Source organism: Hippoglossus stenolepis, chromosome 5 (assembly GCF_022539355.2).
Source record: "Hippoglossus stenolepis isolate QCI-W04-F060 chromosome 5, HSTE1.2, whole genome shotgun sequence".
Taxonomy (NCBI): Eukaryota; Metazoa; Chordata; class Actinopteri; order Pleuronectiformes; family Pleuronectidae; genus Hippoglossus; species Hippoglossus stenolepis.
The window spans coordinates 2,074,612-2,090,510 of record NC_061487.1 but is presented as its reverse complement, the minus strand read 5'-3'; the positions used below and the strand labels follow the sequence as shown (position 1 = coordinate 2,090,510).

At 41.0% G+C, this 15,899-nt stretch overlaps 1 protein-coding gene across 1 annotated transcript; it reads right to left on the bottom strand.

The window, feature by feature from the left end:
- Window positions 1-3,064: 3,064 nt before the first annotated feature.
- On the bottom strand, window positions 3,065-15,508 carry LOC118109111 (carbohydrate sulfotransferase 1-like). The gene is made up of 6 exons (XM_035155953.2): window positions 15,216-15,508; window positions 13,052-13,419; window positions 11,008-11,221; window positions 10,260-10,486; window positions 6,970-7,187; window positions 3,065-4,461 (listed from the first exon to the last, which is right to left on the bottom strand). Exons 2-6 carry the CDS (start codon window positions 13,379-13,381, stop codon window positions 4,125-4,127), a joined length of 1,326 nt encoding a protein of 441 aa, XP_035011844.1. The 5' UTR covers window positions 13,382-13,419; window positions 15,216-15,508; the 3' UTR covers window positions 3,065-4,124.
- Between the last annotated feature and the right edge of the window lie 391 nt (window positions 15,509-15,899).

Below are 15,899 nucleotides of genomic sequence, written 5' to 3'. Positions count from 1 at the left end.
TGGATGCTGTTGTAGAGTCTGACAGCCCCTCCTGTACAGGACGTCTGTGTTAGTGGACCAGCCCAGTCTGTTGTTATACACCCAGGTATCTGGAATCCCCAACGATCTCAATGCCCATGCCCTGGGTTTTCACTTGTGAAGGTAAATACGATTTACATAATCAAAAGGTAGCCAACTTTCCACAACATTCTAGAGTAATATCACTTGAAACTTGACATACTGACAGTGGGGGTCACCATGAAGAAGAGTGAGGTGAAATATCTGTTAACTTTCAAGAATTTTTTTTAATAATATTTAATATGAGCAAGTTAATAAATGCCATATTGAAAAAGTTGTCAAATTTGCCTTTCATTTTCATAAAAATCATTAACATAATATTCCATTTCATTATACTTGTTATCGTCTTGTGTGGAAATCAAATAAAACGTCCATATTAAGTGTCATTAAACTTTGAACCTTTGTTTCCACACCAATGACATTTACCGTAACACCACAATTCGACGCCCATCCATTTTTTAGTAGTACAGCTGGTGGAACTGGGTTTTCACAAACGACGGACCACAACCGCAGTCCTTTTGGAATCACTTCGACACGCTCGTAACTTCATGTTGCACTCTCCTTAAAGGGAAGGATAAGGAAAGTTTAAATCAATGTCTGGTTGGTTATAATCTTCGCCGCAAACACACCCAGTACATCTCAATCTCTTCCTGTCTCAGATGTGCCAGGGGCATCCCAAAATACCAGATGTTTGAGTAATTGTAGACGTGTCCACCACAGTGTGTCCTCAGAGTCAGTGCAGACAGTGTGTGACAAACTAAAGCACATTATAGAGGCTACGTACATCATGTGATTCAGTGGAACGTTTCATCTCTCATCCAAGAGGCTTCTTCATCTCAGTTCCACACGTGTTTTTAGTAAAGAACTGATTCACATCTCGTGGCCAGAGTTATTTAACTCGTTCCCACACATTATTTTATCGTTGTCACATAATATATTATCAGTGGCTCCGTAACTTACACATTCACACAATCAGATGTTTTACCAGCTGTTCTTCCTGCATTTAGCAGCTGTAACGGTTTCTTTTAGTCTGGATAATGTGTTTGTACTTGTAATTTTTGTAAAATAACAGTTATCCTTGTTGTGAAATGTGCTGCTCTGCTGTCAGTCAAACTTGTCCATGTCTGTGATTGGTCATTTGCAGTAAACACGCCTCTTTTATGTGCACGCGTTCAGATCCTGATGAGGAAAACCTTGGTTGACTTATGGAGTTAATAAGCAGCTTCATGTGACCACTTAGCCTGACTGCAATTGTTAATTGTTAAGTTCAGCTGGATCTCGGAAAGATATCCTGGGTATGTTAACTTGCTTTATAGTACAGGCCCCAGCCTTGGTTAGGTCTAGCAGATGAGTTAATACACACGAAAAACTCTCATGACAAAAATAGATGTTTTTTAAATTTCTTCATGTGATAAAAGAAAATTTACATAAAGCAGTCGTCTAAAATGTCCTTCATGGTGGGGCCTTGGGCTGTATGCCCTTCAGGTCAGGGTGAAGTAAACGCAGATTTTGTTACCTATCATTACTACAAACGATGATGGTGACTGTCAAGACAAGCTAGTGTGTCAAGTTTACACAGGCCCAGTAACAGTGATGCTTGATCATCATTATGGCTGGAAACATGAAGCTTTTGGATGCGTTGCAAAGACAAATTGCAATCCAATCACTTGGATAAAGACTGAAAACACCGTTTGGTGGAGTTCATTGACACTACCCACAAACAAGTCCTGCTTGAGTCTTGCTATTGTCAAGGCCTTACAAGCAAGACTGTGAAAGGTGCCCAACAAGCAGCTCCCACAATACCACATTCTGACAGAGACAATGTTACACAAGTTCTGTGGTGAGTGAGCTAATAGTTCTCTCACTTATAAGGATAATTTATAAAGGAGCTTTGTTTGTTGTTGTGGAGCTGCTGGAACCAGACTAATAACTGAGGTGGTACAATAGAGTGAAAATAATTGAAGGACATTACATAACATTTTGGGTTTTTCTCTCTGGCCTGTCATGAAACAACTGATTAACAAGTAAAGACCAACTAGATATTTCTATGTGTGTGATTACTCCTGAGTTTGACAGAAGAGACAATTTATTGGAATTAAAATATTTACTTAAGCTGTTCAATGTGAAACCAGCTGATGGTAAATGGACTGTTTATATGGCACTTTACAGTATAAGACACACTCACCCATTCACACATGCATTGATACAGATACACTTCAGAATGCTGACTGGAGGGGCCGGGGATCGAACCATCCACCTTCTGTTTCTCCTGAGCACAGTCGCCCCCTGATGTGCTTTGATGCAACCTGATGATCTACAACATGAAATTATTGAACTGCAAAACAGTCGAGTACCTACCTCCCTCTGGTCCAGTCCTGTAAACTATACGTCCCATTCTGAGGAAATTCGATTCTCTGTTTGGGACAAACTGCTGCTGCAAATGGTTCTTTTATCTGATATTGTGTAATAAAGTGAGTATGAAAGTGATATGTATAAACATTGCTTGTAATAACAATATCTTTTATCTTTCTATCTTTTAATGAGAAAATAATGGATAAACCATCATATTATGAAAATTATATTTAATTAGCTTTTCTCTCCTTACTATAACAACAAACTGAGAAAATGGTGTACAGTCATGGTGGCACCAACACACTGTCATACATGTCTGTCAATGGTAAAGCATGATCAATCTAGAACCCACACTTAAAGGGATAGTTCACTTAAAAATGAAAATTCCCTCATTATCTACTCACCACTATGTAGAAAAAACCTAACATGCCTCCATACTGCTCATGTGGTGTCATCCAATCCCCGACATTCATCTTCGACTCGAAACGGCGTCATTTACACCATGTTTTAGGCCTAAATTTCCTCTGATATCTTCCTACAAGGTGCGTTCACAGACCCTCGGACACACCATTGTTTGGCTATGGCCGCTAGCTTAGCCACTTCCAGTGGGCTTAAAACACGGTGTAAATGACCTCGTTTCGAGTCGAATATGAATGTCGGGGCTTGCAGACACTTGGGTGATACCACAGGAGCAGTATGGAGGCATGTTAGGTTTTTTCTGTGGTTCTATTACGTCTGAAGAAGGACTCACCATTGACTTATAATGTATTGTATTCTGTTGCAACAAAGTTTATCCCTGAAACTCCAGAAGTGTTTTGTGGACTCAAACACTTCACCCACCCCTCCATCCGCATAGGGGGGGGGGGTGTAGATAATGAGTGAATTTAAACTTTTCGGTGAACTATCCCTTTCAGGAGCCAATTATTAGAAAATTATTTATTTTTAGCAACACATCTCTTCCATAACCTTCACTGAAACTTTCTGGGACTTGTGCCACAGTCGCCCTGACAGGGCAGCCTTTGCTGACTTCACTCATCGTTGATAGGCAGGTTTGTGGTTTTTCCCTCCCTCTTCTTCAGATCACTGTCACCACTGCTGACCTGGAGCACGCCGCAAGCCTGGCAATTTTAGAGAATGTCCGATCCGGTGGTCTTGCCAAGTTGATTTGGCCCTTAACAAGGTTGCTCAGGTCAGCTGCACATTTCTTCCACATCCAACATGTTGACTACGACAACCAATTGTTCACTTACTCTCGAATATTTTCTTTACCCTGATGTCTGCCATTGTTCCAAGATAATCAACTTTACTTGCTTCCTCTATCTGTGGTCCTAATGTTTTGGCTCATCAGTTATTCTAAATACAGAATTTTAAACATGATTAGCTGTAACATTTGATTTACCATGAAATGGCTTGAATATGTCAAATGGTTCTTTAAGGGGAAAATGGCACAAACTGAGGTAGTTGATTGCTCAGAGGGTAAAATAAATAAATAAATAAATAGTAAAGGTTGACAGAGCGGCCCAGATCTCCAAGTAACACTGATAACACTGGAAAGGACGCATCTTATTCTCATCCTCCACCAGACATAGTGAGGATATTCAGATCAGCAAAACAGTTTGGACCACGTCATCTCAGCTCCATTGACTTCAGTTCTGTCTTGTTTTCATGGTTTCTTGAACACTCATTGGATGTAGTGTATGCCTGTCTTCAGCTGTTTAGAAAAATGGGAGGAACATCCTGTCCTCCACCAACGAGTGAGAGAAGTTCCTCAGTTCTTTTGGGTGGAAGACTTTCTTGTATCCAAGGATGTCCAGAAGTGGTTGACACACCGTCTGGGTGTAAACTACCATTTCGAAGGATAGCTTCACCCTCCAGTTCTCTGCATTAGCAGCAGAGTCCCGAACTGTGGTGAACTTATGCCGGGACGACAGATCACTGCTACCCCGAGTATTGTTGATGATCCAATCCTCCACACTCTGGTCCAGAACCATACCAAGGAAACTGTAGAGCTCTCTGGTCTTCTGTACAGGAAACCTGGCAATATCTTCATACCTGACCCAGGGGGAGGTAGAGAGGAAGGATCATTGAGTTGTTTATCAATACCTATGACCATTATATAAATAAGACTCACAGGGTTTAGACAACTGAAAATGCATGCTGAAGGCAGCTAAAATATTGTTGAGGTTAACAAGAAAACAACTTAAAGGGATAGTTCACCCAGAAATTTAAATTCACTCATTATCTATTCACCACTATACCGATGGAGGGGTGGGTGAAGTGTTTGAGTCCACAAAACACTTTTGGAGTTTCAGGGGTAAACAGTGTTGCTGATTAGTGACCTATCTTCAGACGTAATAAAACAACATAAAAACCATAACATGCCTCCATACTGCTCGTGTGGTGTCATCAAAGTGTCCGGAAGCCCCGACATTCATTTCCACTGTAGCTTAAGCCTTAAAATCCAACAGAAGGGGCTAAGCTAGCAGACGTTAGCATTTCCGATGGTGCCTGAAAGCACTTCGTTGGAAGATATCCGCAGACTTTTAGGCTAAAAACTTGGTGTAAATGACCTCGTTTTGAGTCGAATTTGAATGTCGGGGCTTGTGGACACTTGGATGACACCACAGGACACCACCTCTGGAGGCATGTTAAGGTTTTTCTGTTGTTTAATTACGTCTGTAGAAGGACTCACCATTGACTTTAATTTTATTGGATTCTGCTCTAACCAAGTTTACCCCTGAGACTCCAGAAGTGTTTTGTGGACTCAAACACTTCACCCACCCCTCCATCGGCATAGGGGTGAGTAGATAATGAGTGAATTTTCATTTTTGGATGAACTATCCCTTTAACATTCACACACGACTCACAGCAGTGTCCAACGTTTCATAGTTGTTCAAAAAAATCTCCCTACAGTCACATTTGCCGCATACAGAGAAAAACATTTTTTACAAAATATTTAATCAAGTACATTTTCAGTATCATTTTGAGTGAAAATAAATAACTTTACAACCTTTAAAAAAGTAATTATCTATATATATTGTAGTTACAGAATATTGCAAATGTCAAATTGCACTCCCAAGCCCCAATGATGATTTCCCCAGGTTATTTAGGTCTTTCATATCATTATTGTGAGTTGAACTAAAGTTGGAGTTCTTCATATTTTGGAGCCATTAACTATGATGAACTATGAGCAAGTATTACTGCCATGTTAGGACATATTTGTGGAAATGGTGTCAGCTGGAGCTCAGAAGGTATCGGGTCATGGGCGCAACATGGTTTATATTCAGTGTGTTTTCATTTGATTGAAATCTATTATATAATAGTTCAAGGTGATGATTTGAACTTATTTGCAAAATAACAATTCAGAAATAAAATGTGAAAATTGGGCAGATCTCTCCTCATCCTAATTAGGTCATTGAATGGTGTAATGATGGAGAGATGACTGCTTGGTGAGATTGTTGTTGTGTTGGAATCACAGGAGGAGAGAAACTGTTTGGTTAAACAGAAAGTATGTATTTTGTCTTTAATGACCAATATCTTTGGTATTTCTTGGTTCATATAACCCTGAATTAGTACGTTTTTTTAATTTAAACATGTGAGTCCCCTCCAGCTGATGTGTGAGAAATGACAAAACCTCCAGAGGGTCGGACTCATTCTTCCTGCTTATCACAATGATATCCAACATACTCAGTATCAGCAGAATGGTGCCATGTCTCTGACCAAAAATGAAATTGAATTCAATCAGAATGAGTTAATGAGCCATAGTGATTGATTAATCTGTTCTCTGCATTCAAACATAACCTTAATGTTAAAAAAATTTAAGGATTTTTATTGATAAGTTAGTATATCGTCATAACATGAATAACTTGTTATAACAATCTAATTTTATAATAGAAGTTATAACTTGGTACTGATCCGGTTTTCTTTTTCTGGAGTGGCAACTTATAGTTTTCATATGTTTAAAAGAACTCACTGCTTTTAGCCACGACTGCTTTTCGCTGCTTATACTTCCTTATCGGGTAAATTGGGTTCAAGCTAAGAAAGTCAACAGCACATCAGCAATAAATTAAGTAGGTTAAGTCCAATTATTCTCATCCTGCTATTAATGACTGGGTTGATATCATTGCATTCATAGACATAAGCATCTGTTAGCATTATATACCACCCTGCATGAGCATTGTATCTGACACCATTATTGCCTTTATATGGATCCAGTTTTTGCCTGTGTGTTGCTTTGAAGCTGAGAATTAAGATCTATTGAAATAGTTCATTCTCTGTCATAAATAATCTTCTGATTGACTTAATGAAATTATCTATATTTGCTCCAATCTAGCTGGGGCCCCATTTAAGAAGTACGTATTAAATTCTGTCATGACGCTACAACCACAAGCATAAAAACAAAATTTTAGAGTTAATCCAAATATCTAATGCATCAATTTTGAAGATCATTCTGTCATATTTTTTCCGAGATGGCTAAGAAAATAAAAACAAAGCAAAAGATCTGTTTAAGAATTTTGCTTCAGTGCCTTCTGCTTTAGAGGTTATTCCTGTCCTTCTCACCTGAGCAGCATGTACCTCCCTCTGAGCCAGGCGGGTTTTGCCAGGCCCATGGACACAGACCTGAGAAAGTCTTCACACACTGTGTTAATCTGTCCCAGGTCCAGATTGTGGGGTCGGCGTCCAGTCGCTCTCCACAGACGCCACAGCCGGTAAGTATCTCGAAACGTCTCGACACGAGATGCCAGGATACCTCGCGGATCTCGCACAAGCTGGACCACCTGATGAGGATGATATAACAGCATGTGATTAGAGGTTTGAGTGTGTTACTAATAGTGACAGCAGTGGCAGAGGAAATAGCAGCAGTAGTGCTACAGTGACAAAAGTAATAAGAAGGTTTCAATTGAGGGACATTCCAGTTGAGAAAACAGAACCAATTTGGGGTTCAGTATCTTGCAACTTTGGCCTGGGGAAGACTGGGATTGAACCACCGACCTTCTGGTTAGAAGAGGACTGCTTTACCCCCCCAGCCACAGCTGCTCTATTAGATTTTACTTTTTGAGCTGAAACCAGTTGTTTTAAGCTTCCTCTGAATGTTGGCTCCATCTAAATAAAGGACATGGGGGATTCAAAAAGAGACTTTTAGTCCCGTTATTCCAAAACTAAAGTGTTAAATTTTATGTAATATTTGCCATTTCCAATTCCATTGTTTTAGAAAATCTATATCAATCAAGGAATCTTTAATATGCCTGCTGTTACATTAACTTTCTTCTCCCATTTGTGCTAAGGCATCTTGATGTTCTTTTGCTTGCATGTTCTTGACTCATTTGTTAGCTTATTTCTTAACTTTTGCCATTACATGAGAATATTTCATATTATGCAGACTCAGATGTTACAATAAGCTTTTACTTGTGCAGAACATTTGACAAAGAATCATAAAGATGGAAGGAGACAAGAGCTGCTGTTACAAACATCTGTAAAGACATGGACACAATTTGAGCATGGTAACGAGTAACAATCTGAATGTGAAATGACCCCATTGCACAGCCTTACATTAAACTTGTTGAGTACACCTTGCTCATTTCATCATGTCTCAAAACCCTGTTTGTATCATTATTGCAACAAAAAAAATACAAAACGTGATTAAACAAAGGTGAACCAAACCTGCTGTCATACCAGATAAATGGCTCACATTGTGTCTTCGACAAAGAGTTACAACAAATGCAAGACATTTTCATATCTTACGCTCATACCATCCTGTGCTTTTGTGACCTGCCCCCCCTTGTTTTGACCTGCTACCAGTTGGTGGCCTGCCTTCCTGCCTTTACCTGCTTCAGTTTGTTGGCCTTCATTTATTGATATAAGCTGTCTCCTTAATATACAGCCCCTTCTTTGATGCTCAGTTAGCCAGGCAAATGCAGTCGCACTCATTACATAATTCTGTCTGTCACATCAGAGTGAGAGTAGCAAAGGCTACTGGCCCAACACTACCTCTGCTCTGCGAGCCTGTGTCGGGCATATTCCACGTCCATGTGTCTATGTACATGTGCCCGGAGTATCTCTAAGGGGCTGCAGTTGTTTTTACCACATTTTCAATCCATACCAATTCAGAGTTGCATTGATTGGTTATCTAACCTTCCATCATCTAGTCCACTATGTTTTGAACTAGTAAAGAGTTGTTAAATGCAACCTCCAGACTCAATAGTACCAGGCGGACCAGTCAATACATTCACAGAGAAATAATATGCTGACATCTCATTTCAGGTTCTGCGTACTGAGTCCAGCTTCACTGAACTTTGAATAAACAGGTCAACAGCTCCTTGTGCAGCAGCGGGGGTGCAGCTTCAGGGTTCTCATTACTTGCTCATATTAAACATTATCAAGAAACAATCCTTGAGAAGTGACACAAATATTTCACCTCACTCCTGTTCCTGGTGACCGCCACCGTCAGTATGTCAAGGTTTAGAAGATTTTACAGTAGAATGGTCAATCAACAGAGATGATTGAATGGAAAGTTGGCTACTTGATTATGATTATATAAATCCTATTTCCCAATATTTTTCAGGGACATCCTCTAATGCCATTAAAAAAGGCCCCAAAAATTATATTCAAAATGAGCAAGTTATGAATGCCATAATGAAAAAGTAGTCAACTTTGCCTTTAATTTTCATAAAAATGATATAAGGAATATTCCATTTCATTATAGTTGTTATGTCTTGTGTGGAAATCAAATAAAATGTCCATAATAAGTGTCATTAAACTGTCAACGTTTGTCTTTGGCCTTTTTTTTGCTCCAAGGACCTTTACCGTAAGACCACAATTAGACACGCACCAATTTTCAAAGTGCGGCTGGCATGACCAGATTTTCACAATTGATGAGGCAATAAATTAAGTAATTAATTAAATTACACAAATTAATTGAACTGAATGAAGTATGATGAATAATAGATCAAATTAATGATAAAAAATCACGACTGCGTGTGAAACTATTTCAGGCAAAATTTAGAATTAAAAAATGAATGATTTTTTATTACCACTGTGTGAATAATTAGTCGATCTTTATAATGAAGAAAAACTTAAATTTAAGCAACAAAATACAAGGCTGTCATTGAGAAACTACCTGTTTCCCCAGACTAATTTTACTTCACAATGACAGGTACCCCACCTCAGATTGTCCCCCAGTAAATATCAGGACAATCTGATCTAAGATTTCAAAGTAACAGCCCTTGGAAATATCATATTTTTACTGTTTTGGTTGTGGCAACAGAGAATGAGATTCTTACGGCACTTGGCAAAGATGACTTCATTGAAAAGATGGCAATGGGCAGTGAGTTACTGCACCACCTACTTGTTTGTTAGTCTGATAAACGTTACATCTACAAATAGGGTTAGCCTATAAAATTAGAGGTCTAGTGCTTTGCGTGAAAAGGGTGGCCTGGAGATGAGTCAAATTCCAGACCTGAATTATTGTCCCAGTCAGCCCCTGACCACAGGCAAAGCAAACAGACGATTCCACACAAGCAGTCTTAGAATGAGCACTGCACTAGTTAATAATTATAAAGAGATAAAAAAAAATATTACTAAACAAATTGGAGAATCTCAAAAAAGTAGTGCTGACCAGGGCCATAATGATTATCAAACCAAAACCAAAACTGCAGTCCAGACGTCTGCTTTTTTTACGCACCCATGACACCCACTCTCGAAAACAAAAACCTAGGTCCGAACCTGTAACTACTACTTTCTATAAAGTCTTACTCAAGTCTAAGTCTCAAGAATACAGCTGTAATGTGAATGGACAAATACTGTAATATTGACATACATTTTTTATTACAAAGTTATTACTATTTCTCTACCTTCAGGTTGAGTCTCGGGTCTTCAATCAGTGCTCTAAGGTCACTGATTTGGGGAATGCGCACTGTCTTGATGGCTATGTGGCGCTTCCCCCTGCAGGCATCAGCAGCCAGTGACACGTTAAGCGGCCCACATCTCTTCCCACACTCCCCCTCATCAGTCAGAACCAGGCTCTGCTCATCCGGGCCCAGAGGAACCTCACATACAGGAGGGGAGCACAGAGACCGGCCTAAAGAAAGGACGCAAACAATACAACCAACTCTAACAACAAATGTTTAAAATAAATAAAACCCCAGCAACATCAATCAAATATTACTGTAGCTCAAATATGTGAATAGAAGCAGGACAAGGTGACAAAGTGCAAAGACAAATACTCTATTTAAACCTGCAATAAAATATGTTTTGGATTATGGATTATAATCAGAAAGAGCTTGACCAAATGAAAGCACAGGTATAGATGCACCATGAGGAGGGATAGTGAAACACAATAAAACAGTGTCAAAGATGGCTACCATCTTCTTCTATCCTTTTTGTTTCTTTTTTCATAAACCTGCAACAACAATGAGGAAGATGTTAACTTGTGCTAGACAGAGCAATCAGATCTAAATTAGATCTCAATGTGGACACTGGAGACACATTAATACCAATTTTAAATGTAATCAGGATAAAAGAACATCTAAATACAATCTAGTTATGAGGCATATATTAATGCCCGGTGTGAATGGAGATGTAAAGATGCATGTCCCTTACTAGCTCCTCTTCGGAACAGCTTGTCAGTGGAGTGGTTGGTAGGATGAGGTCGGATGTAATTCTCCAAACTGTTGAGATGACAGTGGTACAGAGACCTCAACAGGTCTCTGGCTGCACCCATCATTACCCTCCTCTCAGCCAGGTTCCGACTCTGCACAAGCCGAGGAAGCAGTGCCGACTGGACATGGAACAGGGGTTCAAACAGGTAGAAGACCTGGGATGTATATAAAAAAAAATCAAAGATAATAATATATAATAGTCTGTGGAAGTGAAGAATAGAATTTTCTAGGTGCAATCAATAAGATTTTAGTGCCTCCTCGGACACAATTATATTCCATTGGGTATCGCTTTCCCATGTCTCACTGATCAATGCCAGTAACCCACTGCTTCAGTGGTTGCTGAGCCAAATAAATAGGCAGTGCAGTGTTTGTTTCAGAGAGTGATGAGATGGTGAACATTTCAATCCCTTGACTCCAAAGGGAGAAAGACACAACAACCATATCAACAAAGAATGCCTGTTTAAAATGGGAATGGACATTGTTTTATGTTTAGGGTTCATGGTGGAACCACTTTTTTTATGAGGGGGGATGGGACGACCCTATCAAAGCAGGCCTCTTGCTGCGTAAGCCTGATGGGAGGAGTTTGGTCATCAGGGAAATTGCCTGGCTGTCCTATATAAGCTAGCGGCATTCAGCCAGTCCCCCTCTCCCCCATGGCTTCTAATGCATTTGGTTTTGTTGTGCACATTATTTATGTGTAGAATGCTACGTGTTGATTTTTTTATCTTTCATATTTACTTAGTATTTGTTCTGTGTCTGCACCACGGAGATGCACTAAACTGTGTTGCATAGCAGTACAATGACATACAAAGGCAGTCTTTTCTATACTATTCAGTTCAAATATGGAATATTTCAGTTTATTTACTCGTTATAAATACATTGATTACTTAAACCAGAATTCATTAGCAAGTAATAGAAAAAACATGTTCAAGTTAAGCATCTTTGAATGAGTGTATGATTTAGAGCTGCACGATATCAGGAAAACATGCGATATGAAATAACGTTGTTTAATATCGCAATGACGATATGACTTGCGATACATAAACATAAACAGTCCCTGGCTACGGACACAGAGACCAAGGACAGCTCCACAGCCGGGAGAAGGCGCACAGGCCGGCCGCAGTGCCACCAAGTCGGGGGCAGACACCAGGGAGCCATACACAGCTCCACTGATTCCACTTACAGTGTTAATTTGGGTATTATCAGACACGTTTGGACGGTGAAAAGTATTTTTTTTACAGTTTTTAGGTTCTCTGTCAGTCCTTTACTGATCCTCTGTGTTCTATCATTCATGCTGTGCGCTGCGCCGACTGCGTCAAAACCAAACCCAGTACGACACCATCTCCTCCAGCTCCATACATTTACTAAGTTTGTAAAGTCTGCTGTTTTTAATCAGAGTTAGTTTACACGTGGGTCCGATCTGTGTGTGTGTGTGTGTGTGTGTGTGTGTGTGTGTGTGTGTGTGTGTGTGTGTGTGTGTGTGTGTGTGTGTGTGTGTGTGTGTGCGAGAGGAAAAGAGCAAGCAAGCGGCTGATGAATGCGCTGCTCTGAAGAAAGTTTATCCTATTAATAAAAGTATTGACCATTATGTGATGATTAGTATTAATATTGTGGAGACAAACAAATCAACTTTTGAACTGTAGCGAGTCAGAGACGTCAGCTGAGATGGAGAGAAAGAGAGAGAGAGAGAGACACACACACACACACACAGCAGCGGAATGGGTGTCTGGGTGCTGTTACTTTTCCGTCAGGTTCCGGGATAAATAGTCATCCACATGTCTCCATCTGATTGGCAAAATATATTGACATGCAGAGCGTGAATGCGTGGCGCATGAAAAAACATTTATGCAGTTTTTGCCGTCTTTTGCAATAGGCCTATTGCGCACGTTGATATCGCAATGATTGGATTTTCGATATATCGTGCAGCCCTAGTATGATTGTATTCTTTTATTGTTGATGATAATAAATGTATATTACATTCTGACCTCTGGATGCTGGTTGAACAGCTGACCCACAAAGGAGGATCCGCTCCGTGTGGTCGCCAGGATGAGGATGTGGGTTCTCTTGTTGGCATCATACGTGGGGGGAGAGGAGGTAGGGGAAGATGGGGTGTTGGAGAGGACCTCATCACACTCTGGGTCCGAGCCCTCCAGTGTCAGATCTTTGAGGCTGCAGTTGACAGCTTGGCCAGTGGATGCCAGACCCACAGAGCACAGTAGGCTTAAGGGCTTGGTGGAGAAAGTGCGGATGGCCGTGTACTGGATAGCTATGGAGGCTAATGCTAGCAGGACCATGGATTTCCACGAACACTGCATGATGGCTAAACCGATGGATCAGTGAGCCACAGCGCTCTCTGTCAGACACAGACAGACATGAGGAGGAAAGTAAATACTATTAAGACTGCTGTTATTGTTTTATTCTTAGAAAACAAAAATAACTCTAGCACTAACCCTAACCCAAACCTCGTTCTAACCCTAAACCTCACCAAAACCTCATTCTAACCCAAAACATATTTCCAAATCTCACCCAAACCTCATTCTAACACTAACCCCCACCCGAACCTCATTATAACACTAGCCCGCACCCAAACCTCATTATAACACCAACCCTAACCCAAACCTCATTCCAACCCTCACCCTCACCAAAGCCCCATTCTAACCCTAAACCTCTCTGTAACTCTCACCCAAACCTTATTCTAACACTAACCCTCACCCAAACCTCATTCTAACAGTAAACCTCACCCAAACCTCATTCTAACACTAACCCTCACCCAAACCTCATTATAACACTAACCCACCACCTCATTACCTCACCCAAACCTCATTCTAACACTAACCCTCACTCAAACCTAATCTAACACTCACCCTCACCCAAACCTCATTCTAACACTAACCCTCACCCAAACCTAAATCTAACACTAACCTCACCCAAACCTCACACTAACCTCACCCAAACCTCATTCTAACACTAACCTCAAACTCATTCTAACACTAACCCTCACCCAAACCTAAATCTAACACTAACCCTCACCCAAACCTCATTCTAACACTAACCCTCACCCAAACCTTAACCAAACCTAATTCTAACAGTAACCTCACCCAAACCTAATTTTAACAGTAACCCTCACCCAAACCTCATTCTAACAGTAAACCTCACCCAAATCTCATTCTAACCCTCACCCAAACCTTATTCTAACCCTCACCCAAACCTTATTCCAACCCACACCCAAACCTAATCTAACCCTCACCCAAACCTCATTCTAACAACCCTCACCCAAACCTCATTCCAACGCCTCACCCAAATCTAACCTTTGTAACCCTCACCCAAACCTTATTCTAACCCTCACCCAAACCTTATTCCAACCCACACCCAAACCTTATTCCAACCCTCACCCAAACCTTAATCTAACCCTCACCCAAACCTTACTCTAACCCTCACCCAAACCTTAATCTAACCCTCACCCAAACCTTAATCTAACCCTCACCCAAACCTTAATCTAACCCTCACCCAAACCTTAATCTAACCCTCACCCAAACCTTAATCTAACCCTCACCCAAACCTTAATCTAACCCTCACCCAAACCTTAATCTAACCCTCACCCAAACCTTAATCTAACCCTCACCCAAACCTAATTCTAACCCTCACCCAAACCTTAATCTAACCCTCACCCAAACCTCCAATTCTAATTCTAACCCTCACCCAAACCTTAATCTAACCCTCACCCAAGCCTTAATCTAACCCTCACCCAAACCTCATTCCAACCCTCGCCAAAACCTAATTCTAATACGAACCCAAACCTCATTCTAAACCTTGCCAAAAACCTAATTCTAACACTAACCCAATAATTATTAACCCACAAACAAGCAAAATGTTATCACTTTCTCACTTCATAAAAACGATGCTTCTCACACACACACACACACACACTCCAAAACCTCCACCACCAAATATCTATCCATCCATCCATCCATCAGGGAGGGCTACATATTAGCACAACATCGCAGGAGCTAACCACTGTGCCCCTGCATCACACCGCTGATCTCTCCTCACTCGGTGAATAGGAGAGCACGCTGCCTCTCCTCTAGCCTGTTGTGGAGCCGTCATTCTCCCCAGTCCCCACACACCGCAGACAGAGGCCACTGGCCTTACCTCACTTTCCTCTTCTCCGTGTTCTGGCCGTCAGCGGGAGGCGGCGGGCTGGATGCGGAGACATGATGCTGATGCTGCTGCTGCTGCTGTGAGCCTCCGCCGCTGGTGCAGGCAGCAGCCTGCGTCTTTCTGCGAGCCGCACACGGAGGGTGAGGACATGACGCTGCGGACAGGAGACAATAACACAAACGAAACCCAACGCTCAGGATCTACCAGTCACGTCAACAGGACTCTGGTACCACAAGCTAGTAGATGCTATTCAGGTCCCTATGACTCTATCCATCACTGCTGTGCTGCCCCCCCTTCTGACCTCCCCCACACGCACGCGCACATACGCAGGCACACACCTATCTATCTATCTATCTATCTATCTATCTATCTATCTATCTATCAATCAGTCAAATTTTATTTGTATAGCCCATATTCACAAATCACAATTTGTCTCATAGGGATTTAACAAGGTGTGACATCATCTGCCCTTAACCCGAAAAAGGAAAAACTACAAAAAAAAACTTTTAACAAGGTAAAAAGAAGGTAGAAACCTCAGAGAGCCACATGTGAGGGATCCCTCTCCCAGGACGGACAGAAGTGCAATAGATGCCACGTGTAATGGAGAACATCAGAGAGATAAGGGTTTTAGCAGCATTGATAAGGGTAAACATTTTGAAGCATAACTGAAGGTCA

Coding starts and splice junctions, on each gene's coding strand:
- LOC118109111 (XM_035155953.2), bottom strand. CDS start 13,381: ATGCAGTGTTCGTGGAAATCCATGGTCCTGCTAGCATTAGCCTCCATA. Junction 7,188..10,259: donor ACCCGAGACTCAACCTGAAG/GTAGAGAAATAG, acceptor CATCCTCATCAG/GTGGTCCAGCTTGTGCGAGA. Junction 4,462..6,969: donor GGGAGGTACATGCTGCTCAG/GTGAGAAGGACA, acceptor CCCCTGGGTCAG/GTATGAAGATATTGCCAGGT.